The 24,022-nt window shown below is 48.9% G+C and overlaps 10 protein-coding genes across 10 annotated transcripts; 4 read left to right on the top strand and 6 right to left on the bottom strand.

Annotated features, from left to right (window-relative positions):
• Positions 1-395: 395 nt before the first annotated feature.
• BDW43DRAFT_274342 (putative cytokinesis EF-hand protein Cdc4) lies at positions 396-1,709 on the bottom strand. Its single transcript, XM_032041715.1, has 4 exons — positions 1,000-1,709; positions 788-928; positions 637-729; positions 396-575 (listed from the first exon to the last, which is right to left on the bottom strand). The coding sequence occupies exons 1-4, from the start codon at positions 1,184-1,186 to the stop codon at positions 547-549; spliced, it is 450 nt and encodes a 149-aa protein (XP_031900965.1). The 5' UTR covers positions 1,187-1,709; the 3' UTR covers positions 396-546.
• Positions 1,710-2,254: 545 nt separating this feature from the next.
• BDW43DRAFT_274346 (putative C2H2 finger domain protein) lies at positions 2,255-6,346 on the bottom strand. The gene is made up of 2 exons (XM_032041716.1): positions 5,440-6,346; positions 2,255-5,369 (listed from the first exon to the last, which is right to left on the bottom strand). The coding sequence occupies exons 1-2, from the start codon at positions 5,669-5,671 to the stop codon at positions 2,563-2,565; spliced, it is 3,039 nt and encodes a 1,012-aa protein (XP_031900966.1). The 5' UTR covers positions 5,672-6,346; the 3' UTR covers positions 2,255-2,562.
• Positions 6,347-8,564: 2,218 nt separating this feature from the next.
• BDW43DRAFT_274349 (uncharacterized protein) lies at positions 8,565-8,917 on the top strand. The gene has a single exon (XM_032041717.1). It carries the CDS (start codon positions 8,579-8,581, stop codon positions 8,741-8,743), a length of 165 nt encoding a protein of 54 aa, XP_031900967.1. The 5' UTR covers positions 8,565-8,578; the 3' UTR covers positions 8,744-8,917.
• Positions 8,918-9,317: 400 nt separating this feature from the next.
• Positions 9,318-13,336, bottom strand: BDW43DRAFT_274355 (nuclear import receptor MTR10). Its single transcript, XM_032041718.1, has 8 exons — positions 12,972-13,336; positions 12,779-12,871; positions 12,449-12,721; positions 12,259-12,349; positions 10,916-12,196; positions 10,438-10,863; positions 9,830-10,360; positions 9,318-9,751 (listed from the first exon to the last, which is right to left on the bottom strand). The coding sequence occupies exons 1-8, from the start codon at positions 13,101-13,103 to the stop codon at positions 9,663-9,665; spliced, it is 2,916 nt and encodes a 971-aa protein (XP_031900968.1). The 5' UTR covers positions 13,104-13,336; the 3' UTR covers positions 9,318-9,662.
• Positions 13,337-13,428: 92 nt separating this feature from the next.
• Positions 13,429-14,421, top strand: BDW43DRAFT_274358 (small nuclear ribonucleoprotein E). The gene is made up of 4 exons (XM_032041719.1): positions 13,429-13,703; positions 13,766-13,856; positions 13,921-14,280; positions 14,345-14,421. Exons 1-3 carry the CDS (start codon positions 13,563-13,565, stop codon positions 13,971-13,973), a joined length of 285 nt encoding a protein of 94 aa, XP_031900969.1. The 5' UTR covers positions 13,429-13,562; the 3' UTR covers positions 13,974-14,280; positions 14,345-14,421.
• BDW43DRAFT_299804 (5-formyltetrahydrofolate cyclo-ligase) lies at positions 14,155-14,992 on the bottom strand (the record flags this gene model as incomplete). Its single annotated transcript, XM_032044783.1, has 3 exons — positions 14,155-14,276; positions 14,341-14,850; positions 14,899-14,992. 3 exons carry the CDS (start codon positions 14,990-14,992, stop codon positions 14,155-14,157), a joined length of 726 nt encoding a protein of 241 aa, XP_031900970.1.
• A 375-nt stretch (positions 14,993-15,367) lies between these two features.
• BDW43DRAFT_299805 (protein rot1) lies at positions 15,368-16,273 on the top strand (the record flags this gene model as incomplete). The annotated part of the gene is made up of 4 exons (XM_032044784.1): positions 15,368-15,481; positions 15,571-15,685; positions 15,746-15,924; positions 15,983-16,273. 4 exons carry the CDS (start codon positions 15,368-15,370, stop codon positions 16,271-16,273), a joined length of 699 nt encoding a protein of 232 aa, XP_031900971.1.
• Positions 16,274-16,626: 353 nt separating this feature from the next.
• On the bottom strand, positions 16,627-17,457 carry BDW43DRAFT_274363 (uncharacterized protein). The gene is made up of 2 exons (XM_032041720.1): positions 17,168-17,457; positions 16,627-17,100 (listed from the first exon to the last, which is right to left on the bottom strand). The coding sequence occupies exons 1-2, from the start codon at positions 17,308-17,310 to the stop codon at positions 16,695-16,697; spliced, it is 549 nt and encodes a 182-aa protein (XP_031900972.1). The 5' UTR covers positions 17,311-17,457; the 3' UTR covers positions 16,627-16,694.
• A 4-nt stretch (positions 17,458-17,461) lies between these two features.
• BDW43DRAFT_63523 (putative non-repetitive nucleoporin) lies at positions 17,462-22,402 on the top strand. The gene is made up of 5 exons (XM_032050326.1): positions 17,462-18,073; positions 18,128-20,602; positions 20,654-20,742; positions 20,797-21,426; positions 21,484-22,402. The coding sequence occupies exons 1-5, from the start codon at positions 17,791-17,793 to the stop codon at positions 22,093-22,095; spliced, it is 4,089 nt and encodes a 1,362-aa protein (XP_031900973.1). The 5' UTR covers positions 17,462-17,790; the 3' UTR covers positions 22,096-22,402.
• Positions 22,403-22,766: 364 nt separating this feature from the next.
• Positions 22,767-24,022, bottom strand: BDW43DRAFT_299807 (TauD/TfdA dioxygenase family protein; the record flags this gene model as incomplete). Its single annotated transcript, XM_032044785.1, has 3 exons — positions 22,767-22,879; positions 22,951-23,285; positions 23,343-24,022. The coding sequence occupies 3 exons, from the start codon at positions 24,020-24,022 to the stop codon at positions 22,767-22,769; spliced, it is 1,128 nt and encodes a 375-aa protein (XP_031900974.1).

A 24,022-nucleotide genomic window follows, 5' to 3' on the forward strand; every position in this document is an offset into this window, starting at 1 on the left:
CTTACCTCCAGTCTCCACTAAGTGTCTAATGACGTGTCTGCCGTCTTAAAATACTCTAATATAGAAGAGCGCGACCAAGATGGGCATCAGATTACCGGCAGGTTGGGTAACTATGTCCACAAGATGGAGGGGTAGAGGGGCTTGATCTTATCTCTGGGGTTTGTTTTACGCTTCAACAGATGCTTAACTCTTCTTAGCTTGTTCGTCTATGGAGAAGGTAGTAAATTAGTCATTGTATACATTGAGATCTCTATATACTATAAGGTATAGTTGCACGGGCATGGGAATTCGATTAGTGTATACAACGTGAGAATGCCTTGTTGGTAAATAACCTGATCGGACTCCAGTTATATCGAGGCTGGAGTTACTGGTATGTGGAAAATGTCGGTGTGGACTATGTAAATGTTTATGCTATATCATTGCTGTTGTGCTATCCATATCATGTGAACCCGATATACAATACAAACGAACTGAAACTGAGCCCAACTCCGTCCCCTCGAGCGATTCTCGTAATATCATAGAACATAGGGTATCGTGTATCAATCATCAGTTGGCCAGAATCGTGCGGACGAGGTCTAGGAAGTTAACGAATTAGTCCAAGTTCCGACTACTCCACCCTGGGGTTTCGTCTCATACCGGTATAATTAATCTCGCCTGAGCTAGTGTCAACAGCCTTGAGCAGCTCATCAACTTCCTCATCCGACATCTTCTCGCCCAAGTTCGTCAGAACTATCCCCGGTTAGCATCGTCTTCGCCTGTTGCCACATTCCAACATTGCAATACGTACTGTATCGAAGCTGACCGACCCCAATAAACCCGGTCATATCCTTATCGAACACCTGGAATCCACGGCAGTATTCTTCGGCTTCGCCGGGATCACGGAAACCACCCGGTCGGTTGAGAACCTTCAGGAAGGAGTCGAAGTCGACTATGCGAAAGTAATTTGTTAGATTATAGTTCATGGTGAATATGGTCGGGATAGAAGAAAGATAGACGTACAATCTCCGCCGAGGCTCTTCTCTAGATCGGCAATTTCAGCGAGGGTAGGATTCTGGCCGCATGCGCGCAAGAGATCACCGAGTGACTCCAGGGTGACCTTGCCGGTGCCGCGCTTGTCGAAGAGAGAGAACGCTTCCTTGTAGTTGGTAGAGGCCTGATCATCGTCGATATTATGTGAGCCGGCCATTCTGAATGGCAAATGCGATCTTCAACAAAGGAAAGCGACGGGATCAAAGAAGGATGTGGGGGAGGGGGAGGAAACGAGTATGGGGTGATTTAGGGAAAATAACGAGGGAATTGATGGAATGGCGGAATAGGGCGAACCAGGGAATGCGCATGAGGTTGAGGGGCGGCAATTCAATCCAATCGATTCATTGGAACCGAATGCCCCCAAATCCAGTAGGAAGTAAACAACCACTTCCTCCAAGATCCAGATCCTCCACCTCGCTGGCCATGTTTCTCTCGCCACCATATAAAGGGATTGCTGAGCAACAAACAATCAGACGGGGCCACGTACCATCTTTTCGTCTTGCTAGGAGGGTTTGGATGCGATAATGATTCCGCAAATGGTATGTGGTTCTGTAGATTCCTGCGAGGGGGGATGAAGACAGGGATGGATGCAATGGAGTATTGACAGTTAACCAGCACGTCAATTAGAGGAAAAGAGATAGAGGTTTAGTTTACCATGGAATGGAATGTTGGTAGTCATGGTAAAGGCGGGATGGAGAAAAGGAGAAAGTGGAGTGTCCGTTGTTGTGGTAACCGTTGCCTTATTGGGAATCCCTCCATCCCCCATCGGGACGTCACTGGTTCAGTATCCGTAAAGTACTTTGCATTGCATTTGCACTGCACTGACACTGCATAGGTACTATCTGGGCACCCCTTCCCTTCTCTCTGATAGTAGCATTAAGGAGATCGTTGAGAGGTAGTTCCCCCCTTCCCTGCATCATGACATTGGAAGTACTACTAGTATATATAACCACACTTCCGTCTTCTTTGTCGGCATTTCACCTTCACCTCACCTGTCAAAGCATACCAGCTGCTTTAACTTAATTCTCTTTAGTCTCACCATGCAATGCTATCAGTCCACAACCCCTTACCCTAACCACATGACTTACAAACAGGTCGTACGGCGATTGATGCCACATAGCGTACCTGAACAGTTGAGAGCGGATGCATATTTGCAATCTGCATAAATAGAGTCTACCTTCCTTGGAGTATTCGTTTCCTTGGATCACTTTAATATATCGACTTGGCCCACACGGCCCACATCTTTGTTCGGTTCATTATCTCTGGAACGAGAGAGTCTATTCCAACATGTAAAAACGTGTAAAACTTTTTTCTGGACCCTTGGCCTGCAGAAGACAACGCTATCCCATTGGTATCACCGCATGATCATAACACATAAAAGACCACAAAATATATGTACATAAGAACAAAACAAGAAGGATATAAATACCGACCAGCCCTTAAAGCAGAAATAGAGCCCCCTCCTTGGATCTGTATATACGCAGAAAACAAAGGATAAACATGTATATAAGAAAGACCCTAAATAATGAATACTTATCGACCTTTCAATTTCTCAATACAACTGGTTAGCAGGTTGGCCGCTTCTGCCAACAACTCCCATCGTGTGTTGATAAATCCATCCCGCAGAATTATCAACAGCCCCAGGCACTGATTGCGGCCTTTCATCCCTTCCAGGTCGTTGGGCGAGCGTGCGCCCCCTACCCGCCGGAGATACTCCTGCATGTCCCGGCGTTGGTCCGCCACTGTGGTGAGCGCTGGCGGAGAACGAATCGGCCCCTCCAGAGCATATCCGTAGCACCAGACCACCAATGCCGCAACGTAAATCACCCAGGGTCGATTGAGCAGATAGTCGTCACGCCCCGAGTAGAGTTGCCCTTCCTCCGACTCGCCGCTCAGCAGGCACTCGGAGAGAAACTTCAGCGCGTAGAAAGTGGCATCCCGTGCAGACGCCTTGGTGGCCCACCGCTCCGTCATCTTCTCACGCGCCGCATTGTAGTCTCTGGCGGTGATGGCCCGTCCCATGAGGCGGGTGGCCCCGCCAAGGATTTGACAGTCAACGATGTCGACATGCGACGCCATATGAGCTAGGCCATGGAGCACGTCGCGGGATTCGAAGACATTGTCGTCATCGAGAGGATGTTGAACCCGATATCCGGGGAAAGGTGGCGGTGTCCCGGCCTGCCCCAAGGCCTCGTCGAAATCTCGTCGCCAGTTGTCAAAGGCTCGCAGAAGCGCAGCACGCCATTTATCCCGACCCCCTAGCGCCTGAGGGACCCCCAAAGAACTGACCTGAAGATCTCGCTGGTTCATATGCCAGCTGACGCTGAGCAAACCAGCCATGAGAATGGTCCTTCCGAAAGCATTGGTCCGAACTCGCTGACCATTGAGGGTCCGTTTGAGGCCATCCAAAAACATAACCGGCTTCACTCCGTTGGCATGGAGACTAGCCTGTACACGCGCCACTTCAGCAGCACTAGTTGCTGACCACAGGGCCTCGTCACAGGGCAAGGGCAGGCGAAGCTCGTGCGCGACCATCTTGGCCGAGTGGCCGAACATGGTGGCATGGGTGGAGTCCAAAACGAAAGCGGCAAACGCCACTCGCCGGGTTGCCTCCGCTTTGATCCAGTGCGTCCAGGATTCATCCGCAACGAAGTCGGGTGTCGACGTGGAACATGATACCGACCGGTCCTGCCGGTCGTCTCTTAAGCTCGCGGGGGAGTCAAATGCGGAACGCCCAATCAAAGAGCTGCCGCGACGCATCAGGGTCAGGGTGGTGTCATGGTGGATGTGTGCCCGCTCATGTAGTGCCCGAGTAGAATACATCTTCTCGTAAACCTCGAGCAGCAATAAGGCCTGGAACACCCAGAGCTTGGCGGGGGGCCGGAAATCAGTGTCCATGAAGAGCTCCCACCGGAGGTGCCACACAATAAAGTCAGCCAACTCGGAAGCCGACTCGGTCAATTCTGGACCATGAATCTTGTCTAATGTGGATGCGCCGATGGCGATAACAATTAGCAGAAGCAAATTGGGTGCCTGATCGGCGGAAAAGGTGGGCCGATGTAGAATCGGTAGCTGTGAGTGAAAATGGTACCAGTACGACCCGACGTACGTCTGCATCATGCGCAAGCTCAGAACATGATTGTCATCATCCATGTCACCATCCATCAAAGCATCTTTGCGCTTTGCTACCGCTGAGTAGGCCGCCTCATTGAAGCGAGTCGCCATGAGGTGAAGTAACTCCTGCCGCTTCTCCTCCGACATGATGGCGCGGGGTGAACCAGGATCCAGGATGCTGGTAACGCTCATAGGGTGGTGAGGTGGAATAACACCGCTCAGAAGCGTCCCATAGGCGGGATCACCTAGCAACAATTGATTTTGCAGCTGTGCGGGGTCCATGTAGTTCGGCACCATCCCGGTCGCGGCAGGATAGCTCATGGACGACGAGCCGGGGACAGGCTCATTGAAAAGCCACGCTGTGAAATCTTCCGCCATTGCAAAAGGAGACCTATTATATGATTCGCTGCCGAAGATTGGGTACACACAATTGGCTAGGGAATCAAATCCAGGGTCCCCGACTGTCGAGCCCGGAGCTATCATTCCCGACATAGCATTAAGTGAGCCCAGGTTGGCAGCTTGGTCAAGAGCTGCTGGCGTAGAAGTCGCTGCAGGAGCTATAGAAAGGCCTGGATAACCATTTACAGGCATCTGCAGACCAGCCTGGGTGGTGAATGGTACAGTATCAGCCAGGGACGATCGGTTGACCTCTGTTGGTAGTGAAGAGTACGTTCCATCAGTACTTTGGCGCTGTCTACTGGGCGTTGGATTGGATTCGGACAAGGAATGATGCGACTGTGTCTCATGACCAATCTCACTAACAGGAGCATGTGTCGAATGAGGGTTACTTAATGACCCAAAAGCCGATTTATGTAGATCTGGGGGACTATAACTCGTCGGTTCTGGAGGAGAGCTCTTTCCGTGAGTGCTTAAGCTATTGGATCGGGGGAAAGTGTTTTCGTTTTGCGATGGTAGGACATGATGTTGGTAGCTAAAGACCGAGTTTAGCCCGACGGAGGGAGATGAAGACGATGAAGGAGATATTGGGATAGGTTGCACGGCTCCGTTAGAAGCGGTCGGTGGAGAGACGACAGTCGTTTGGTTGACGTGAGGCACATGATGGGAGGTCTGAGGTTTGCTGGTAGCCGCTTGCGCAAAATGATCGCGTTTTTGGAGCTGAGAGCCTTGGGTGGTGTGACGTTCTCGGTGTCGGATACAGAGATCTTGTCGGACGAAGGATCGGTAGCAATCAGGAAAGTCACATCGATATATTTGCTTGGGGGTATCTGGGCCAAGGACAATAATTACCGATCAGTTCATCATCCGAGACCCTTTGCGGTGTGGGGTTTCACTTACGGTTCAGCTGATGCCGGTATAAATGCTCCGCACGCGAATAGCTCTTCCCACAACCTTCAAACGTACATTCGAATTTCCGGTCTGTGTTGATCTTTCGAACCCTCTTTCTTTTTTTCGAAGCGCCGTTGACGGTGATAGTCTCGTTGTCATCCATCATCTCCGCTTCTCGTTCTCTGCGGATGCCTTTCGGTCCTTGGTCTAGACCACTCACGGTGCCAACCGCCAAGGTCATCTTCAGTCGGATGAAACCGAGAAGTATTAGAGATTGGCGGTTGTCCTTGCTTGTCGAATTTCACGGTCGCCCAACGCGCACAAGTTTCTAGCCTGCGGAGAACGAAAGAGTTACCGAGTACGCCGGGGCATCAGACCGGGCGAAGACGGGCCGAGTCCGGGGTGGAAGAAAGCCACAGTGAGGATTCAGAGAGATGCTAGTAAATCGAGGAAGTAGGCCATGGACACGGAATAGGCCAAGAGGTGGGATGTCTTGTTCGCACGTCAGATGTGAAGGATGGCGGATGCACAAAGACAAGACGAGTAAAAACCCCGTGGGGAAAAACGTGTGGACGGAAAGCCGAAGCGTTCCCGAGACAGAAAAGAATTGTCGCCGAGAAAGAAGAAAAACCTTTCCGACCGATAGTCCAGAATGGAAGTCCAACGGTACAAAATTCGAAAACGTAGAAGAGATGAAAAGTAGAGTAAAAGGAGAGATGTAAGAAGCGGTGGTACGATCGCTGAGACCGGTATGGAATGATTAATTGGGGAAGTCAAAGGCGGAGAGAGCACGACAGAGTTCGCAAAAGAGGGGAAGGCGAATGAAATATATACTAGTTAGTCTTAAAAGTCCCAGTCGTATTTATACAGACAAGTCTAGCTAGTTCCCCAACAGCACGGCGCGGTAAGACGAGTTCATATAGAGGACCAAGCGACTGAAGGATTCAATGCCATCACGGAGAAAATAAGATTTTGGATATATTTATTCCCTTCTCTTTTAGAAAATATAAAATTGAATCTCGTATAACGATAATCACTAGTTTGTGCTGACTCTTAAGGTGGGGGCATCTACTGTACATGTTCTTCTATCTAGTGAGTACCGATGTCATGCATCTCAGCAACTCACATTCATTGCCAAACTCCCCCTATCTCCACTTTTCTTTTCTTTACTTTAGGCTCTATATCGAATGGCCTTTATTTTATTTTATTTTATTTTTTTTGTTTTTATAGTTCTCGTTTCGCGACTATCCCGGTTTTTTCGTGAAAATGAAGTACCAAAGAAAAAGCAACTGGAATGCCAATCATTTCTTCTTGGTGCCTTGTTTTGTCTACTAATTGAAGCGGGTAGAGGGGAGATCGTGCAGGGAAGAAGGGACGATCTTCATGAGATTGAGATCGATTTATGATGAGGAATTAATTAACGGATGTAACGAGAACTGCACCGAAGCATTGCCGAATGCAACTAGAACCCTAAGCCAACCAGTCAAAGGCGATTATTTCCACCTACATGACGTACGATACCCTACTTTAAACGGATATCATGCATCCTAGTTAGAATGTAAATAATAGAGGTTAGTATATACTACTATGTAACTCCTATTTAATTTGATAGATAGGAGGGGCTGGAATGATAGGGTTTGGGGACGTGTGGCTGATAGCCCTTGAATTTAACATTGACTGACATCTCCAGTGGAGACATGGAATACTGGTCGTAACCCTCTCAGATCTGTTTCGGGCCCCATGCAGCTGGCGACTAAGGGCCCTCTTTTCTCTTGGGAGTAAAAATCGACGCGGTTAATGCGGATATTCGTGGTCAAGTGAGCATGGATGGGACCATCTTTCCCGTTCCATCCTTTCGCTTGTGGGCTAATAATAAGAATTATTCGTTAATTACTCTGGTCAAACCGGCTCACTAGCATAGGAGTGGCGCTCCTCGAGAAGTAAAACAGGAGAAAATTGCTTCTGAATTCCCATTATGGGCCTGTTGATTGCCTATACAGCGGGGTTGATCTGCATTCCGAGATGATGTTCAGTGTGTGTAATCGTAGCTAAAAACAATACCGGGATAGATCTACACGCTTAACTTCCGTCATGTGCAGAGGACAGCCACCAGAGCCGTGGAAGTGAACGCTGACTACTTCCGCTGTGTGTTGAGGTCCGCGGAGTAGATCAACGCGGCCTGTTGGGAGCCTATATTGCTTTTTCTCCTCAGCCTCGCAACCTCGATTCCGAAAAAGAAGGCAACCTAGCAATGTCACCTAGTCTCAAACTCTCTTTTTCACGGGTATCCCGGGAGCATAAAACTAATTAAGAACTAAGGACCCGAAAAATATCTGAAGCACTCGAGGTGTTCTTAATTGAGGATGATCGTTTATTGGTACCTGATGATCACGCATGAACCACTCGCACTGGGACCACTGAGGATCTGATAAGGAGATCAATGACATGTCTCCGTGGTACAGACAGATTAGGATCCGAAATGTATATGTACCTTATATTTATTGGTCGGACAGATCCTATTTTGTGGATAATATTAGTACTGACGAGAAGTCTCCGTAGTCCCTCCCAGCGCATCGGTACGCGATAGAAGAATATTACGCGTTCCATGCTTCAAGGTTCCTGCAGACAATAGTAGGCAAACTACGGAAAATAGTCATGTGTGTCCCTTGCTTCTCTGTGTCAACATCACCTGTCAAAGATCCTATAGCCCAACACCACGTTCTACGAGGCATTTACTCGGAGTCAATCAGTTCATACGGGGAAAGGGTGAAAAAAAGCAACTACAACAGATCGCAAAAAGGCAAATCTGCCCACCGGCACAGCCATTGAGCAGCCTCCTTCAGACATCCATTTATCAAAAAGTTCTAAGCTAATCCATTCCCCGGTAATCCAATGCGAACACCCGCGCATCATGAGACCACCCATGCTAAACCACTCTCCAACATCGCCCCCAGTACTAGTTCACGAGCCACATCGCGAAGTCCTACTTACCCTCCAACCAGGATTCGTACAATTAGATTACAATATCAGTTTTAGCGGGTACCCGCCCCGAACTCGGGCGATAGAATATGATAGACCTGATGGATGACCCGACTGGGTACCTGGACACCAGCATACCTGCTTCGACCAGAACCGGCACATCCATCGAATGGAGATGAGACAACCGGAATTTATTGAGATCATACATACAAGATATGCACATACTTTCGGAGATAGCTCTCATGCCTGCCTTAGGGGGGTTCACGCAGAGGAGTTTTCGGCTATTGTAAAAGCTGAAGCTTGGAGATTCACATCCTCGAATAGTCAGGATTGAATGTCTTGATTTTTAACTTTAGCATCAAGTCTATAAATATAAGGTAGGAGAGTGTGCGTCACCATGTTTTGCCGCGAGACTGCACGTCACTATGATCCGCGAGTTTGATCCAAGGCAGCATATGCCATGTACGTGACTCTGCCAGAAACGAGCCTACCCGCTGCATCTAGTGAGAAGGGGAAAAAATCATGGAAGAAACCATTGATTACTTAAAGAGGAAAAGTCATGTTTATCACAATATGAAAGAGGCTATAGACAACTCACCAATCATTCGAGATGTATATTTGCCTGATCTGGTCAGCAAGGTATTCGAGACAACCTAATTGGTGACCGCGGCCGGTCATATCTGTCAATGTATTCCATTTGGTAGTCTCAGGCTTGAGCGTAAGGTCAGTGGGGCCTCTACCTAGCTGGCTGCGTTCCAGAGTGAAAATAGCGTATACTACTATCTGGTTCTCTTGTTGAGACCCAATACCGGAGCCTCTCGTTACTGTAAGGTTGTCTTCCCCATCCGTGTCTACTCCGTACCATTTCCATTTCTAGATATTGACTATTGTACTTGATGTATTACAAGGGGCTTTGTGACTATATCGCTGTTCCAGACCCAGTGAGTGGCCCGCGAAATCATCCATCCTGTGCCAAGCGAAAGGGGCCACCTGAAAATGAACATGTAAACCTATACAGGTACTGGGAGTAATCTATGGGTTGTAATTTTTGTGTTTCTAAAGTCGAGGGTCGGGGGGACTGGCTCTCAACGCTTCGTGTACTGTATTGCTTGCTGATCCCACAAGATGCGCTAAATTGCATGGATGGGAGGGCATACAGCCCCAAGCCGCCCCACGGGTCAATCCTAGGTGGATGATGGACATCGCTCAGTCTCGAACTCCTCAGTTAAGTTGATTCTGACTTGTTAAAGAGTTTATCCGCTAAACCGGAACCGGGTGGCCTCCAACCGGCCCAATCCTTCTCGAGGTGCCACGTTTCGCCGCCGGTAGGATGCCGTAAAGTCTACAGTTGTTAGCTAATGGCAAATCGAGACAAGCTAAAGAAGGAAAGGATCGAAAAGCGGGGATAGGTAAGTATCACCTTGTAGAAGACTGCGAATTTTACGGATTTCACCCGATTGTACCCGGTCAGATATCCCCTTCAGCAGCCGCTCGGCCTCACCTGCCTTCATCGTGCCCGCTGGCAACATCTGGAGTGTGGATTGGAGCCAAGCGCCGGCTTCCTGTGGCATCAGGTCAAACAGCGACATCATGACACCGGACGCATCTGGGAAACATTCAGCGGGGAACGAGAATAACATTCCTGTTAGGATTCGTTGCGAAAGAACTTGTCCTTGAGATGCAATCAGCTGCTTAACCGCCTCGCGAATTTCCGGGGGATTCATGTACGGATCCCCATTCGAGGTGGTGAAATTGGAGACTGCAGGCTTTTCAAAAGCGAAGCTGAAAAGGTCATGGTAATAATGTAATGTGGCCATGAGCGGATCGATCTGCTGCAGAGTAAGGGCGCTCAAGGCTGCAGAGAAGATCGGCACAGAGAGGGATGATGTGATGCACTCCTTGGGGTAATACCGAACAGCGTCTGAAGAGAGGCGATAGAAATCTTCGATCACTATTTTGTATTATTAGGATTAGCGCAATTTAAAATAAGAAAAAGAGGGGACAAAAGTGGTCACGTTTGGCACCTACCATCAGGCAAGTTCTCCGGGGGCAAGTCATTCAGGATACGCAAGAAGGCGATTGCCTGTTGCTCGTAAAATTGGAAGACGGCGTGACTTGTGCCTGGGTCGACAAATTCGGCACCTTCAGCAAATTCCCGCACGACTGCATCAGTGGCCCACAAGAAGCATCCTTCTCGTGACGCTTGGAATCCACTTGCAAGGCTTTCTGCTAGCGTAGGTAGTAATGGAGTCATGGCTGTTCGGTAGGAAATAACCATGTTCCTCCAGCAACGGCACACTCGCTCCAGAATGGGAGTAGATGTAGTAAAATTCATTACTATAGTCGTCATGATTGGCAGGATTTCGCCGCAATACTTGACTGCAGGGTTTTCGTCACGCGGCGAAACATACGGATTCACTACATATACGAATATCGTAATCAACTGGAGATGATCTATAATAATAGAGTTAGCATGGATATTCTTTCAATGACCGTGGGAACGTACCAGCGACAGCCCGCTGGCCTAGCTCGTCCTTCGCGTTGTTTGCCAGGTTCATGATTCGGGCCATGATGGGGTTGCAGAACATTTTCATCGTTTCATAGATCTTATCAAGTGGCTGCACCGCAACCACAGCTGCCACACCTTCGGTCACTTCTTCCTGACTTGCCGGCTTCAACTTATCAAGGACAGACTCATAGAACGAATGAAGCTGAGCAATATGGCCGCCCAGTAGTTTTTGACAGTCAGTGCCAAGGAATTTGAATGCCAGAGCTGAAGCCTGAACAACTTCCGGGGAGCTGTGTTGGAATCCAGAGATAACATAGTTCAGCTGCGCCTCAAGGGTTTCCGGATGCTGCGCCGTCCATTCCGTATACCGGGCGAGGGCCATGATGGCCTGGAATCGAACCTTCTCTTGGTTTGGTATTTGCACTATCAGAGGGATTACCTGCGGAAGAACCTGACTCTCTTCAGGGTCAACCATGCGGCCCATAGCTCTCAAGCTAAACAGGGGTGCCTCAAGTTCCTGCCAGTTCGGAACATGCTCGTCGCTAGCTTGCGAAGCATAGTTGGAGATCCACTGCTGAATTAACTGATAAGCCTTCGTTAGGCATCCCGTGACTCCAATCACTGCACAGCAATCTTTGAGGACATCTCCCATCGAGTGTCGGTAGTGACGGAACTTCTCTTCTTGTTCCCGGTCCCCACCAAACAAATCAGTTTCACCTTCTTCCGGGCGAGGGTATTCGAGGTGCTTCACCATGACGTCCACCAACTTGGAGAAGACATCGGCAAAGCTTACACGCGCATCGTTATACCGTTCTAGGGCGACATACTGTTTCAATTCGTACCAAAAGACGAAAGTAAGCGAAACAGCGTCTCGTTCCCAGTCTCGTGCGCAGCATTCTAGGACAGCCTCTACAAGACCACGGAAATCGGATGGCAAGCGTGCGATTAATACAACCCAAGCTTCACCGGCCTCCGCAAAAAGCCTGGTAATGCCCCTAAATGCATCCGTATCCTCAGCCTCAGCAGCCTCGGCAATCTTTGGGCGGAGGGACATTAGGCGCGGGTATAAGGTTTGTATGATGGGAAGCGAATCGTCCACCTCCCGAGTATCTCTGTACAGAGTGCAAAGACTCTCCACTGCGGCTTCAAATGATACGTCATCGTCAAGTGCCTTCACAATGACATCCAACAAGGGTGAGTCGACAATCTTCGAAGCAGGAATCTCGCGCATCCATGATGTGATGCAGTCCAAGAGACGGGGATTGGTAGATGCGGTTGCTAAAGTTGCTAGAGTGTTTAGTGAGGTTAATTGCGGAGGGCATCAAGGAACGTGTACGTACGCGAGGACTGAGCATACTGAATCAAGAGGTGCATCACTTGCTCTGCGTTATCTTCCAAGAGCTCTTTCGTCCTGATGATAAGGTCGTCTTCCTAGTAATGCTAATGTATTAGAGTCTGAACTTTTGGTTGTATGAAGCAAAGCCGTCGCCCATTGCGTGGTAAAATAGGATGTTGTCTGCCGAAACATACACTCAGATTGATTTTGCGACCCTCTGTAACTTCTTCTGGGAGGATTTTGAGAAACTCCAACACACAATCGCCGGCATTACTTCCTAGTGCTGAGCCAACAGTAGCGAGGACGTCTTTCCACCCGGTCATCTGAATGGCGAGACTTGCCAAACACACGCATAGTTGTGTTTGAATCGGGCGAGGGCCTGATGCAAAGGCCACGAGGAGATTCATCACCGAGTCTCTCAAAGCATGTACAGATTCTGCGGGGAGCTGGTCCAGATCGAACATGATCTATTATAATCAGCATCCGAGTAAATTTTTTTCCATCGGCCAGATGGATGGCTTCACCTTTCCCTTCAGCGTAGTCGCCGCAAACAACTTGGCTTCGACAGGAACATCGGGGGACTGTAGTAGTTCATGGGTAATTGTCCAAGCCTCAACCTAGAGAGTTATTCCAAGACTGTCAGTGAAAACATGTTTGGCTAAGGTGGACTCGACTACAGAAGGGGTGAGGGGCGGGGGGGGGGGGGGGATTGCGAACAGATTTCTGGAATTTCTCGAGAAACTCATGAGCATGCGCCTTCTCTGTTCTGGAGACATTTCCCTGCATTGTAGCGACCGCAGCTAGCACAGGGCCAAAGGCCTGTCCTGCGGTTCCCTCCTTGCTGGCCATCGTCGATTGGAGTGGGATGTTAAGTTAAAAGCGAAGAAGAAACGGAGATGAGGGGTTAGCCAGGCCGGAGGCTCAACACCTATGGAGTACGGTCATGAATACTCATTAAAGAACCCCTAAAGAATGTAGGCAACGCAAGATTCAGGTACCAAAAACCATCCAAAAGTGTCGGATATGGTAAATCGGGGGGTGAGTACTAGCGATTAGCAGTAGAAGTGGGATGTGGTGACGCCTGAGCCTAAAGGGAAAAGTTGAGTGAGCCGCAACAAAGTCCCGAAGCGGTTTGAATCCACCCAAAGTTAAGCTCCCTCTCTCTCTTTCCTCATCTTCTCCGCCCACACCCAACCTTCAACGTACGCGCAAAGGACCACGACACTTGTCTAATTTTTGCTTCAATCCGGCTCATCGGTCGCTTCCCCTTTTTGATTTCGACCCCTCTTTCACTCATCGTGTATCATCATGACTGGTCGTGGAGGCGGTGGTGGCCGCAAGACCTTGCTTGCGCCAATTCATTTCATTTTCAAACTTCTTCAACAACGCTCTACCGTTTCTATCTGGCTTTACGAGCAATTGGCCTTCCGGATAGAGGGAAAGATTAGGGTATTTGGTTCAATCCGGAGAAGAAGAAATATCATCACGAGCTATTCAGCTAACTGGGTTAGGGATTCGATGAGTTCATGAATCTCGTAGTCGACGATGCGGTAGAGGTCAGATTGGCTACAAAAACCGAAGAAGAGAAACGGAGGCCTCTAGGTATGGGGACAGTACCTTGTACTTGTTCTTTAACGGTCGGAAGTGCTGATCGGATATCTACTAGGTCAAATCCTGCTGAAGGGCGATAACGTCTCGCTCATCCAAGCCGTACAGTGATCATAGAAGGATGCAGGAAGCATACGGAAGAAAAACAAGAAAATTACTTTGCCAGGCTACGACGATATTTATCTCTCTTTAATCATGTTTATTTACGGGTTGCCGCTGGAAGACACTCTTGCACATCAATCAAATACACGGAGTTCTGACACGAGAGGGAGTTGTTCTTTTGGGCTATAAATTAGTGGTGACGGACGAAGCACCGATTGTCGCCAACGATGAGGACATCTACTGGCCAGTCATGATTCGCAACAGGTATTTGTTCGGTCGCGGGGAGAGTTTGCTCCTTGAGAGAGAGGGCAACTGGGCGAATGTTAGGCAAGAATAAAAATTTGTGGTTTCTTATGTGTTGGGAGGGCTCCCTTACCAAGTAAAGGCATTTTTGGCGTCGTTGTCTTACTCTCAATCTCTTTGGGGTACCTAGTCAAAAAATGATCATAATATCCTTTACCATGACCCAGTCTTCTAAATTCACGGTCGAAGGCCATGCCCGGCATAACAATCAAATCTAGCCCGATCCCTCCCTCTGTCGCTTTATTAGTTGCTGAAGGAGAGACTCCGGTTCCGCCGAAACAGTTGGTCTTTTTTCCAACTTGGGTTTTCGCAAGAGATGGGATCCCCCATTTGTCGGGTGTGAGACTGTTGAATTCTTCCATGGATTCCAATGCCAACATGTCCATGATAGACGTCTTCTCCTGTGTTGATGGTGTCTCCACATTATGGATATAGGGTATGAAGACCTCCTTGCCGTTCATCAAAGCGTCTTGCACAATGGCAGTAGTTGATAGCTCTCCCGATGGCATTGATAAATAGACTCCGATCCTTTTGGCATTTTGGTACTCAGTGAGAGAGAGTAGCCTTGTCGTGGCAACTCTAGCTATGAAGTGTCAGCACTACCTCTCACCAAAACGATAAGGTCCCTGACATTGGTTGACGATGGAATCCGCAGGGATCCTTTGTACAATATCCCGCATCTTTCGGCGAAGGTCTTTCTTCGCTGTTTGTAGGCTAGCCATCATGTTGCTACGAGATAGTAGTAGGGTCTCTTAGAGCCAAAATTGGAGGTTGATGGTTGTATTATCATAAATATGCTATTCGACGACTGATAGAGTGGCATGCATGTACTCCACAGCACAGCAACTCGTGATTCTTGATACTACTGGATTTGGCGATGTTTGTCAACTTTGTTTTGGTAGTATTAAATCAGCGTTCTGGGTGTGGCTTGGCTCATTGGCTTTTCTTAGGATGACTGGCGTGGTTGGATCGACGGTTGTGCCTGAATATGCTCCACAAGGAAGGGCCGTGGAATCGGACCCTCTCTGGAATTCCATTCTCCCTTTTCCTTGCTACACCCCCCAAACATCAGTTCATGTCTGTCGCATGCACATATGAAAATGATTGTGGGATACCTTTCTCTTAGCTTACTTGCCTCGGCTGTGAGCGCTGGTAGCATATCCGATCTCGTGGGTACTTGGTCGACAAAGTCTCGCAATGTTGTTACAGGTCCGGTATGTTTGCGTTGAGTCTCGCTTTGTTTGTTTATTAGCGGCTAGCATGTCGAATGCGAGTCTAATATACCTTTTATTTGGCCCTACAGGATTTCTATGATCCGATAAACGATAAATTTCTCGAACCGAAGCTCACTGGGATTTCCTACTCGTTTACGGAGGATGGTCACTATGAAGAGGCGTATTATCGCGCCGTCGCCAATCGTCAGTATTCAACAACGCCCCTAGTGTTTATTTTGTCTAATATTCTTGGGTGGTGGATAGCTGCGAACCCCTCATGTCCGAAAGGTATTATGCAGTGGCAGCATGGCAAATTCGTCCTGAACAGCGACGGATCCCTCGAGTTGACTCCTATCGCCGTGGATGGTCGCCAGTTACTTTCAGAGCCCTGTTCATCACTCAAGGCAACATATACCAGGTATAACCAGACGGAAACATTCAACGTACGTGGTTATCGCACCTTCGCCGATTTACTCGCTAATCCCGTCACAGTCTTTTCAGGTTTCCGTGGATCCTTATCACGGCGTTCGGCGGCTAGACCTTAAGAGTTTTGACGATTCGCCTATGCATCCGATGTACCTGGTGTACAGTCCGCCGCAGATGCTGCCCACAACGACCTTGAATCCTGTATCTGAGACGGGGAAAAGTAAACGTCATGTCACCAGAGATACGGACCGATCGACTAGCTTGGGGAACATGATTCGAACAGAAGAGCTTCTCAACCCTGACAGGTGGCTTTGGATTGGGGTGCTCGTCACTGCTCTAGGTGGCATCACGCTATTTTACTCTTGATCTGCCAAAAAGCTTGGATGATTTGATGTGTCAATCGATCGGCTTCGCGATGGATATGGAGTTCGATAGGCATGAAAACTAGAGATACCTGGGATAATACAGGGTTGGGATTACAGGAGTTTCTTGCATACATTCGGGCGCTGGAGTAATTTCTTCGATCTGGCGTTCCGCTCATTAAATATAATCAATGTCGAGACCAGAGTTCTCTTCTGGTGGATGTATTTTACACTTGGGCTTGCGCAATCTCTATGGATATAATGATCCGCTTAATACAATGCTTTGAACGTTTAATTTGACGCGGTCTTAAAAAGGAACCTGACTGTAGTTCTGCCAGGATTGGAGTGGGAGTCGATTTACCATTATACAGTAGCTAATATACACATCTTTTCTTCTTCTTTTTTTTTCCCTCATTTCATCTTTCCTAAGCGGTAGCAACAGCCTCTTTGGCAATCTTAGCGACTTCCGCTCTCTCCGCTGGCTTACCGTCCAAAGCGCCCCCGGGAGCAAAAAGTGATTTGAGCAGTGTTCCGACCTCGGCCTTTTGGCCTGCCTCCTTCAACTTTGAAATCTCCTGTAACACAATCTGTTTCACATCATCCAGGCTCATTGTCTCTACTTGGTCCGCATACTCTTCTAAGATCGCCACGTTCTTCTCCTCGGATTCTTTGAGATCGGGACGGTCGGCCTCTGCAAATTGTTGCGCAGCGTCTTTTGCGCCCGTCATACGCTTCCGGATTAATGACAAAAGTTGCAAGTCTGTTTGGATTGGAGACGAGGTTTTCAATGAATTGTTCGTTTCGGAAATTATAGCGCGCAGAACGTTCAACCTAGATTATCATTGACTACGTCAGCAATCGGACTTGAAATGCTATTTGCAGCTGAAAGTTCGTATACCTCGCTGTGTCTTTGGCGCGCATAGCAACCTTAAGGTCGGATCTGATCTTAGCCATCAAAGGCGGCGTGGATGGGCTACCAGTTGAGTTCCATCGTACTGCGCGCAGGTTCAGCCGAATTGGGAGTCTTTGAGGGCGGAACATTGCGCAATGAGGTTGGAGCTAAACACAGTAATGATAGAGGATTCGGAATTGAATGGAAATAATTGCTTCAATTGCTAGCGGAGTGATTATAATACAAATGAATAAGAATATAACCGAAGCGTAAATGAGAACTAAAGAGGACCAAACAATCGCGGCGGACAGAAAGCCAAAAGGCGGAGAGAGAGGTTAAGTCACGATGAATCTTCGGGCCCGTGCACAATTTTGTTTCTCTCGGCTTGTCATGATTTGATTGTTATTCGGTCTGAATAATCTTATTTGTCTCTGGAGGAACACCACACGCCTCCATTGATGATTTCTTTCTCTACCTCTCCCAGGAATTGACTTCTCCCCGGCTTCTTCTTTCTTCTCTTTTATCATTTTCTCTATCTTGAACTTCCCTACGCTGAACGAACCTACCTCGCCGGGGAGCGCGACGAATTTCCCCCAAAGCCGCACGTACATCAGCTGCACGCCAGCATCATGTCCTATCCAAAACTTACTCCAGCTCTCACACCTCAGCGACCGCTACCCGGCGCTTTTTTTCAGACCCCTGGCCCCAACAATGCTCCGAGTGCGCCAGTTTTCTCCCCGAAGCCAGCTCCCCCCGCAGAGCAACCTTCACCAGCTTCTCTCCCAAAGCTCCCTCCGGCCGCCTCGAAGACAAAAAGCCAGACTCTAAGCACAGAGGAGCGCGCGGCTCGAACTGTTAATGATACGCTCACCCAAGAATCCCGCTATCCTGACCTGGACAGCTACCTCTCTCGTAAGTAAACAATGACCTTGGAGCGACACGGAGCATGGTTGACCCCTTGTGTAGAAGGATTCTCGTCTGACTATGATATTCCTGTTTCGCCATCATGGGCACCCTTCCAAAAAGTGAAGATGTATAATATTCCGGATCAGATCTTTGATCAGTATAATCGTGCGCAGGTCTCGACAAGCATGGGTCTTTTCGCAGAGCTGAATCACGCCTGGGTTGCCATTGACAATGCTCTCTACATCTGGGACTACACACACCCAAATCCCCAACTAGTGGGATTCGAAGACCAACCGAACAGCATTAATGCAGTTAAACTGGCCAAATCTCGACCCGGGGTGTTCTTGCCTTCGATCACACACTTGCTTGTCATATCAACAACGGCAGAGATTATCCTCCTTGGCATGGGGTGCGAAACGACCGCTACTGGTGCACGCCAGGTGACTTTGTATCAGACGGGCATGTCTACACCAATCCGTGGCCTGGACATTCACGTAATCGCGTCGTCGGAAGCGACAGGTCGTATATTCTTCGGCGGTTCTTCTGACAATGATGTTTATGAGCTCACATACCAGCAAGAGGAAAAGTGGTTTCAAGGACGGTGCTCGAAAGTGAACCACACTAGCTCTCGTTTGTCGGCCCTCACTCCTAGTCTGAGCTTCTCGAGCTTCACACAAAAGATGTTCGAGAACGTAGAACAGATGGAGGTCGATGATAGTAGAAGGCTGCTTTACACACTGTCGTCCTCGTCCACAATCAGAGTATTTCACATGAAGCCCGATGGTACTCTTGCCTTGGCCATCACGAAACCTGCGTTGGACATTTACGCCAATATCGGACATATAATCGCATCAAACGAGACCCTGAATCCCAAGGTTCCGATCGTTTCCATCAGCCCCATCCCAGCTGCGGAAGCATCGAGATATCATTTAATGGCCACCACTGCTACTGGATACAGGATCTACCTAAGTGCCACTGGCTCGTATAATTGGTCACCGGCTCCCAACGGTACCAATGCACCTACAAGCATGCAGGCTCACCATGTAAAGACTCCGCCTTTCGATACCACTTCCGCAAGTCCAATGGGTCCAGGCTTCCAGGGTCAGGGACGTTTCCAGCCGTCAGTGGCAAAGATCCCGATCCATTCTCTGGACCCGACCAGGTTTACTGTTCGGTACCCTCCTGGTTACTTCTTTTGTTTCACATGCAAGGATCCTACGCAAAAGACAGATACTCTATTCGTTTCGTCCCCTGACTCAGGTCGTGTGGCTCGTTCCCAAGAAAATGTGATTCCTGGGAAGGCTGCTGAGACAGCTATTTGGCTTTCTCTGGGTAGCAGGGCGGAGGATGTTGGTCTTTGCTCCCCATCCACCGCGGCTTCGGCGACTCCTGGTGGTTTTGGTAATGAGCTTGCGGTTCAATTTGACAACCCTGCCGCCGAAATCGCCATCCTGACGAATACTGGTATTCATATCATCCGTCGTCGACGTCTTGTTGACATGTTTGCGGCCCTGGTTCGTGGTGGGGGTGACGGCGATGAAGGCTTGGAAGGAGAAGTAAAGAACTTCATTCGGACTTATGGTCGGAGTGAGACGCTTGCGACTGCGCTCGCTGTCGCCTGCGGCCAAGGCGTAGAGATTTCCGCGGATTCGCGCCTGACTCAGATTAACGACCCCCATGTGCTGGAATTTGCACGTAAGGTCTTTATCGAGTATGGTGGCAGACCGACAATGAACGAAAATGCCGTTGCTGACAACTCTACCCCGGCAATCGATGCAGTGGTTCCGTCACCCCGGCACGCGGGCATTGCTCTTTACATGTCGAGATTGTTACGCTCCATCTGGAGGAAGGAGATTGCTAAGGTTGTCCCCTCTCCCAATGGGGCACAAACTATATCACCGTCTGTTTCGTCCGCAAAGTTGCAAACCATCCAACGCGATCTGTCTGCTCTTCAAGACTTCTTCAAAGCTAATAAGAGCTTCATTGAGGGGCTAAGTGGACCAGAGGCTCTGGCGCGTGTATCGACCAAACAAGAAGAAACCGCGCTTCAAGCGGAACACCGAGCATTGCATTCCCTTGTTCAATTGGTATCTCACACCATTGAAGGCATTTCTTTTGTTCTGGTTCTCTTCGATGAGCGGGTTGACGAAATTGTTGCAACGTTGCCAGATGAATCGAAACAACGATTTATGAAGCTTACATTTGAGGAACTCTTCAGCACCAGCAAGGGTCACGATATTGCAAAGGAACTTGTTAAAGGAATCGTTAACCGGAACATCGCTAAAGGATCGAACGTTGAAACCGTTGCCGACGCTTTGCGACGCCGGTGCGGTAGCTTTTGCAGCGCTGAAGATGTTGTTATCTTCAAGGCTCAAGAGCTGCTTAAGAGAGCAACGGAAGCCGGTTCGAATTCCGAGTTAGGCCGCAACTTACTCAACGAAAGTCTTCACCTGTTTCAACAGGTGTCCGACAGCTTGCCAATGGATTACTTGGTTTCTGCGGTCGAAAACTTCATATTGAATCAATTCTTTGCAGGTATGTAATGAATAGTGGCGAGCAGCTAAAACAACGCTAAACGATCAACAGGCGCCATCCAGCTTGCACTTAATGTTGCTGCACGTTCGGACAAAGCTAATATGGCCCTCTCCTGGATTGTGGATGGTCGGCCAGAAAATGTAAGGTTACTAAGACTGGCTATCAGAAGTATCAAGTGCTGACGTACACTATAGGACTCTCGGAGTGACTACTTCTATTTTAGGAAACAGTGCTATGATCTTATCTTCAAGGTCATAATTGCTGTGGACAATCTTGCAGCTAATGATCCAGGTGTTATCGATGGCCAACTAACTGTCATTGCTAAACGCAAGAACGAAGCCTATGGGGTTATCTCTGACTCCATTGACGAAGTGTTCCTGACCAGTTTGTATGACTGGTACCTAGAGCAGGGCTGGAGCGAGCGCCTGTTGCAGACAAGCTCCGCATTTGTGGTCACTTATCTTGAGCGCAAGTCGGTGGATGACCTTGCGCATGCGGACCTCCTATGGAGGTACTATGCTCAGTCGGACCGCTTTTTCGAAGCTGCCAAGGTTCAATTCCATCTTGCACAGAGCGCTTTCACTCTTCCCCTTGGTCGCAGGATTGAGTATTTGGGCCGTGCCAGGGCCAACGCTTCAACCTTTACACCGGATGTGGGCCGACAGTCCAGGCAACGGTTGTTGCAGGATATCTCAAATCTTATTGATCTTGCGAACATTCAAGACGATCTTTTGCAACGCCTCAAGGATGACAAACGACTAGCCCCAGAGCGCAGGACGCAGGTGCTTGCAGACGTTGACGGACCCATCATGGATATTAGCATGGTGAGTCAACCCAATTTCTAACTCAAAAAAGGTCTTCCCTTTGCTTATTTATCATAGTTGTTCAACCAATACGCCGATCCTGCTAGCTATTACGATATTTGCTTGCAAATATTCTACCTAGCTGATCACCGGAACCCGGCCGACATTCGGTCCACATGGCAGCACCTACTCCAAGATCTGCACGACGAAATTATCGAGAACGGTGAACCCCAACCCTACGAAGCCGTAATTGATAAGGTGCGCGGCTTAGGAAGCCGGTTGCGTATGTCCGAGATAGTGTTCCCGATCCCCGTTCTTCTGCCGATGCTGGAACGCTATGCGCTGGAGCACCAGCGTGGTGTTGGGCCGGCAACATGGGTCATTGATCTGTTCCTCGACCTAGGAGTTGCGCACGAAACGCTTTACACCGTCCTTGAATCCATGTACTACACGGATGAGGCGCCCTTCCATGGTACCAACCGGAAATACATCGCCAAGGACCTCCTTTATCTCATCGAGCGCTGGTTCCACGACACCGTCCGACTGGGCGGAACCGTCTTCGGCAGCGATGTGGTCGCGGAACGCATCACAGAGACGCTGCTTCTGCTACAGCAGGGCGGCAATATCCCTCCGGAACAGTTGCAATTGGCCAATGAGCTGCGGGCACGGGTTGAAGATATACTGCGGTAATTAATGGATGCAATTATGAGGCGCAGCTAAAAAAAGAAACTCTTTATCATTTTATCCATCATTTTATGTGTGCTTTGATTCCATTGTACTAGCTAGCCATCTGGAGTTCATTTGTTGTTGTACGTTGGTTGGTTCATAGGTTTTTGGCTGTGCAGCATAGGTAGGTAGGTATATGTCATCTTCGAATCCTCCATTCAACACATCCTATTGAGTGATTGTGTATGTTAAGTCTCAGAATCGTTAGAATCAAGTAGAAAGAGAGGGTGTATCATATCATCTCGATTAATTTATATATTAACCGACCTCAGAACGTTGTGTATGGGTCAGTAACTCCATATCCGAAAATGAAATGAATAGTAGAGATGGAAAGCACAAAATTAAACCAGTCTATAAGCTAATTTTCAGATCCAACCGTCTATCGCAAAACGAACATAAATAGGTATCCCAAACGGAAAGAAAAGAGGAAATTAAGTGTCCTAAGCCGTGTATGCATATGCAGCCGGAAAATGTCAACGATTTTGCACGCCCTTCCCAAAAAAAAAAATAATAATCCAGATTCAAGAACGCTCAACAGCTTTTGCACACCCTTCCGGACCGCCGGGACGAAAAGGTGATGAAGATTAGTAAGACAAAAATGGCAGGCTGCGTGTTGAATGGTATCTCTTATTCTTTTACTCGAACTGGTCGTACACTGGGATCGGCTTCTCGCCTAATGCGGTCAGTCGGAAGATGTGGCGGAGCTTGGCACCGTAGTCATCGTCTAGGTAGTCGACGATTGCCGAGTCTGTGGATCCTCATCGTTAGTTGGTTTGCTTTCATATTTAAGGGGGGTTGATAAGCTAGGGTGGGACTTACGCAGAGTAGAGCGGTTGTCGAACATGACGATTGTCTTGGGTTGCCATCTTACTCTGGCTTGGAAGTCGTGGCCTGTGACGATGTGGTTCATGAGGAAGTCAATGAGCCAGCGCTGTTCGGGTTCCTTGAGGCCCTGGATCTTGGTGATGAATTCGCCGTTGATGAAGAGGCATTTCTCGCCTGTTACGGGGTGGACCCGGACCAACGGGTGGGTGGTGTCCACAGGGTCTTTGCGCACGAGGCTATTTGTTAGACGGGCGTGATTGATCATTTTGGCGGAGGAGTGGACGGCCCGAAGGGTATCGAGCCAAGAGCAGAGAGTCGGAGAGAGGCGTCTAACCTTTCATTAGTTTCCGTGGAATCAATCAAAATTGGGGCAAAAGTTCGCATACTTGTAGGCCATATCGGTGGCCGCGAAAACGGTATCACCTCCTACTTCTGGGCCTTCCAGGAGGCCCAACATGACGTAGCCTGGAGGCTGGATTTCGTAACTCACATCCTGATGCCACAGGGTGGTAGTCGTGCGCTGCTCCAGGAAACGCGAGATCTCTTCCTTGTTGCCGTCGCGATGAATGATATGGAAACCTGGGTGGCCGCGCACCGTGCCTGAGACAGGCTGATAGTTTGGTTTTCCGAAGTAGCGCATGAACTGTTCCTGCGCGTCAGGCCCAGCATCAATCAGATCCTGCGCCGGAAATGCGACCACCTTACGCTCGGAAATCAGCAATGCGAGCTCATCCTTTGCGGCGTCCGAGAGCTGGCTCAGCTGGACCCCTTCGATGATACTGCCGATCTTCGGCTGGATTTCGGTCACTTTAGCCTCGGGAGTCAACAGGTTAGGCTTTGACCTGTCCTTGACGCGCAGCGCGGGATCGTCAAAGTCGAATGGGGGCAGTGGATCAAACCACACTTTGTCCCATGTCGGCAGATATTCCGGGTATCTGGTTCTGGCAGTGGTTGCGCCATTGACGTCCACATAAGGGATATTGATATCGTAACTGATGGGACTTTCTTCCTTATGGGCGTTGACGGGTTGGTTCTTAGGCCGTATGACAGGAGCAGTTGATGGCAT

This window comes from Aspergillus alliaceus, assembly GCF_009176365.1.
Source record: "Aspergillus alliaceus strain CBS 536.65 unplaced genomic scaffold BDW43scaffold_18, whole genome shotgun sequence".
NCBI classification, from domain to species: Eukaryota; Fungi; Ascomycota; class Eurotiomycetes; order Eurotiales; family Aspergillaceae; genus Aspergillus; species Aspergillus alliaceus.

Coding starts and splice junctions, on each gene's coding strand:
- BDW43DRAFT_274349 (XM_032041717.1), top strand. CDS start 8,579: ATGGAGATGAGACAACCGGAATTTATTGAGATCATACATACAAGATAT.
- BDW43DRAFT_274346 (XM_032041716.1), bottom strand. CDS start 5,671: ATGACCTTGGCGGTTGGCACCGTGAGTGGTCTAGACCAAGGACCGAAA. Junction 5,370..5,439: donor ATACCGGCATCAGCTGAACC/GTAAGTGAAACC, acceptor TCCTTGGCCCAG/ATACCCCCAAGCAAATATAT.
- BDW43DRAFT_274358 (XM_032041719.1), top strand. CDS start 13,563: ATGACTGGTCGTGGAGGCGGTGGTGGCCGCAAGACCTTGCTTGCGCCA. Junction 13,704..13,765: donor GGATAGAGGGAAAGATTAGG/GTATTTGGTTCA, acceptor TAACTGGGTTAG/GGATTCGATGAGTTCATGAA. Junction 13,857..13,920: donor AGAGAAACGGAGGCCTCTAG/GTATGGGGACAG, acceptor GATATCTACTAG/GTCAAATCCTGCTGAAGGGC.
- BDW43DRAFT_274363 (XM_032041720.1), bottom strand. CDS start 17,310: ATGTTCCGCCCTCAAAGACTCCCAATTCGGCTGAACCTGCGCGCAGTA. Junction 17,101..17,167: donor CGCGCCAAAGACACAGCGAG/GTATACGAACTT, acceptor ATGATAATCTAG/GTTGAACGTTCTGCGCGCTA.
- BDW43DRAFT_274342 (XM_032041715.1), bottom strand. CDS start 1,186: ATGGCCGGCTCACATAATATCGACGATGATCAGGCCTCTACCAACTAC. Junction 730..787: donor GGTCGGTCAGCTTCGATACA/GTACGTATTGCA, acceptor AACCGGGGATAG/TTCTGACGAACTTGGGCGAG. Junction 576..636: donor AGGCGAGATTAATTATACCG/GTATGAGACGAA, acceptor TTAACTTCCTAG/ACCTCGTCCGCACGATTCTG.
- BDW43DRAFT_63523 (XM_032050326.1), top strand. CDS start 17,791: ATGTCCTATCCAAAACTTACTCCAGCTCTCACACCTCAGCGACCGCTA. Junction 18,074..18,127: donor CCTGGACAGCTACCTCTCTC/GTAAGTAAACAA, acceptor CCCCTTGTGTAG/AAGGATTCTCGTCTGACTAT. Junction 21,427..21,483: donor CCATCATGGATATTAGCATG/GTGAGTCAACCC, acceptor TATTTATCATAG/TTGTTCAACCAATACGCCGA.
- BDW43DRAFT_274355 (XM_032041718.1), bottom strand. CDS start 13,103: ATGGCCAGCAAGGAGGGAACCGCAGGACAGGCCTTTGGCCCTGTGCTA. Junction 12,722..12,778: donor CGACTACGCTGAAGGGAAAG/GTGAAGCCATCC, acceptor TGATTATAATAG/ATCATGTTCGATCTGGACCA. Junction 12,350..12,448: donor GTCGCAAAATCAATCTGAGT/GTATGTTTCGGC, acceptor TAGCATTACTAG/GAAGACGACCTTATCATCAG.